Source organism: Penaeus monodon, chromosome 30, assembly GCF_015228065.2.
Source record: "Penaeus monodon isolate SGIC_2016 chromosome 30, NSTDA_Pmon_1, whole genome shotgun sequence".
Lineage (NCBI taxonomy): Eukaryota > Metazoa > Arthropoda > Malacostraca > Decapoda > Penaeidae > Penaeus > Penaeus monodon.
Window position 1 is genome coordinate 17,642,268 of NC_051415.1, and position 1,252 is coordinate 17,643,519.

The 1,252-nt window shown below is 31.2% G+C and overlaps 2 protein-coding genes across 2 annotated transcripts in view; one reads left to right on the forward strand and one right to left on the reverse strand.

Moving 5' to 3' along the window:
- LOC119592587 (putative uncharacterized protein DDB_G0294196) overlaps window positions 1-1,252 on the reverse strand; it is a gene marked incomplete in the record, with an annotated part of 13,758 nt that overhangs the window by 664 nt on the left and 11,842 nt on the right.
- The window catches only part of LOC119592588 (hydroxyacid oxidase 1-like), a 5,275-nt gene continuing 4,352 nt past the window's right edge, over window positions 330-1,252 (forward strand). Inside the window, exons 1-2 of the mRNA XM_037941466.1 lie at window positions 330-524; window positions 766-939. Of these exons, the coding sequence (XP_037797394.1) occupies window positions 803-939 (137 nt within the window). The 5' untranslated portion in view covers window positions 330-524; window positions 766-802. The remainder of the gene's footprint in view (window positions 525-765; window positions 940-1,252) is intronic.

Sequence of the window (1,252 nt, forward strand, 5' to 3'; positions counted from 1 at the left end):
AATTTTGATACATAATAATTCATAACTATATCAGCTTCATTATATAAAACCAACCATTCATTATTTTGTAAAATAAAAATAAATTTTTTTAAAAACTACATTAGTTATCCTTTGATGAAAATGAGATTTACATGGATATAATAAATTTTATTAGTGATAGCTGTCACCTGCTCTTATTCACACACACATTTTATTTTATCTTGAAGCCAAAGTCAGAGTGGGTTGCACTCCCTTGGACACAGGCCACTTGGGCAAGCTGAGTTGCCAAGTAATAAATATATATAGACATTTTTTACATTATGTATAAGTAAACAGCAAAAAAAGACTCATACAGGTCATTATTTGGATGAGTCTAGTTTGAAGAAACAATATTAATTCAAGTTGAAGGAACTATTAGACTGTGAATAAATATGCTATGATATGGTATTGTTGTTTCTATGCAAAGTCAGATCAGATGTGAATTAGCAGCTGGGCAGTCTGGGCTAACACAGTTCCCAAGAAGTTTGGTCCACTGCAAACAATAGGTAAATTACTCTAAACTATTCAGTATTGCCATTTACTTATAGAAACAGTGAACCAGATAAATAATGTCTATTAATCATATGATATGTGAGAAATGACATTCTAGCATAATTAATTTCTAAAGTCAATTATCCTGGCCAAAATATTTAGTCCTTTTTTACTTTACTAAAAAAAGATCCAATCATAATAAATACAACTACTACCTTTCAAAAATGCCTCATTAACTATATGTCAACCATTCAGGATTCAAACTTTCAGAACTTTATAAAATCAATCAGCAATGAGTTTTTCCCTGGTGTGTGTCCAAGACTATGAAGAACAAGCTACAAAAATCTTGCCTAGAAATGCACTTGACTATTACCGTTCAGGTGCAACGCGAGAAATTACACTCCAAGAAAACAAAGATGCTATTAAAAGGTTTGTTATTTTTACCTGTTTCCATGTGCTTTGTATTTGAAGACATTTAGTAATTATCCAATATCTTCAACTCCTTGAAGCCTACCATACTTCACAATAAAAAAATAATGGTAATAACACAGAAGAAAGAACTTTCCTGACTTCCCCCTATATTTCTTTCATTCCCTGACTAGCCTTGAGGTATTTGCTCTTTTCTAGTTATCTGCATGTAATGTTCACAAAATCAAAGATATGACCAACCCTAGGGACATGAAAAAATTGTTATATTCATAACTATTACTAGCTTTATCTCTTCAAATAATTGTGACCAGAA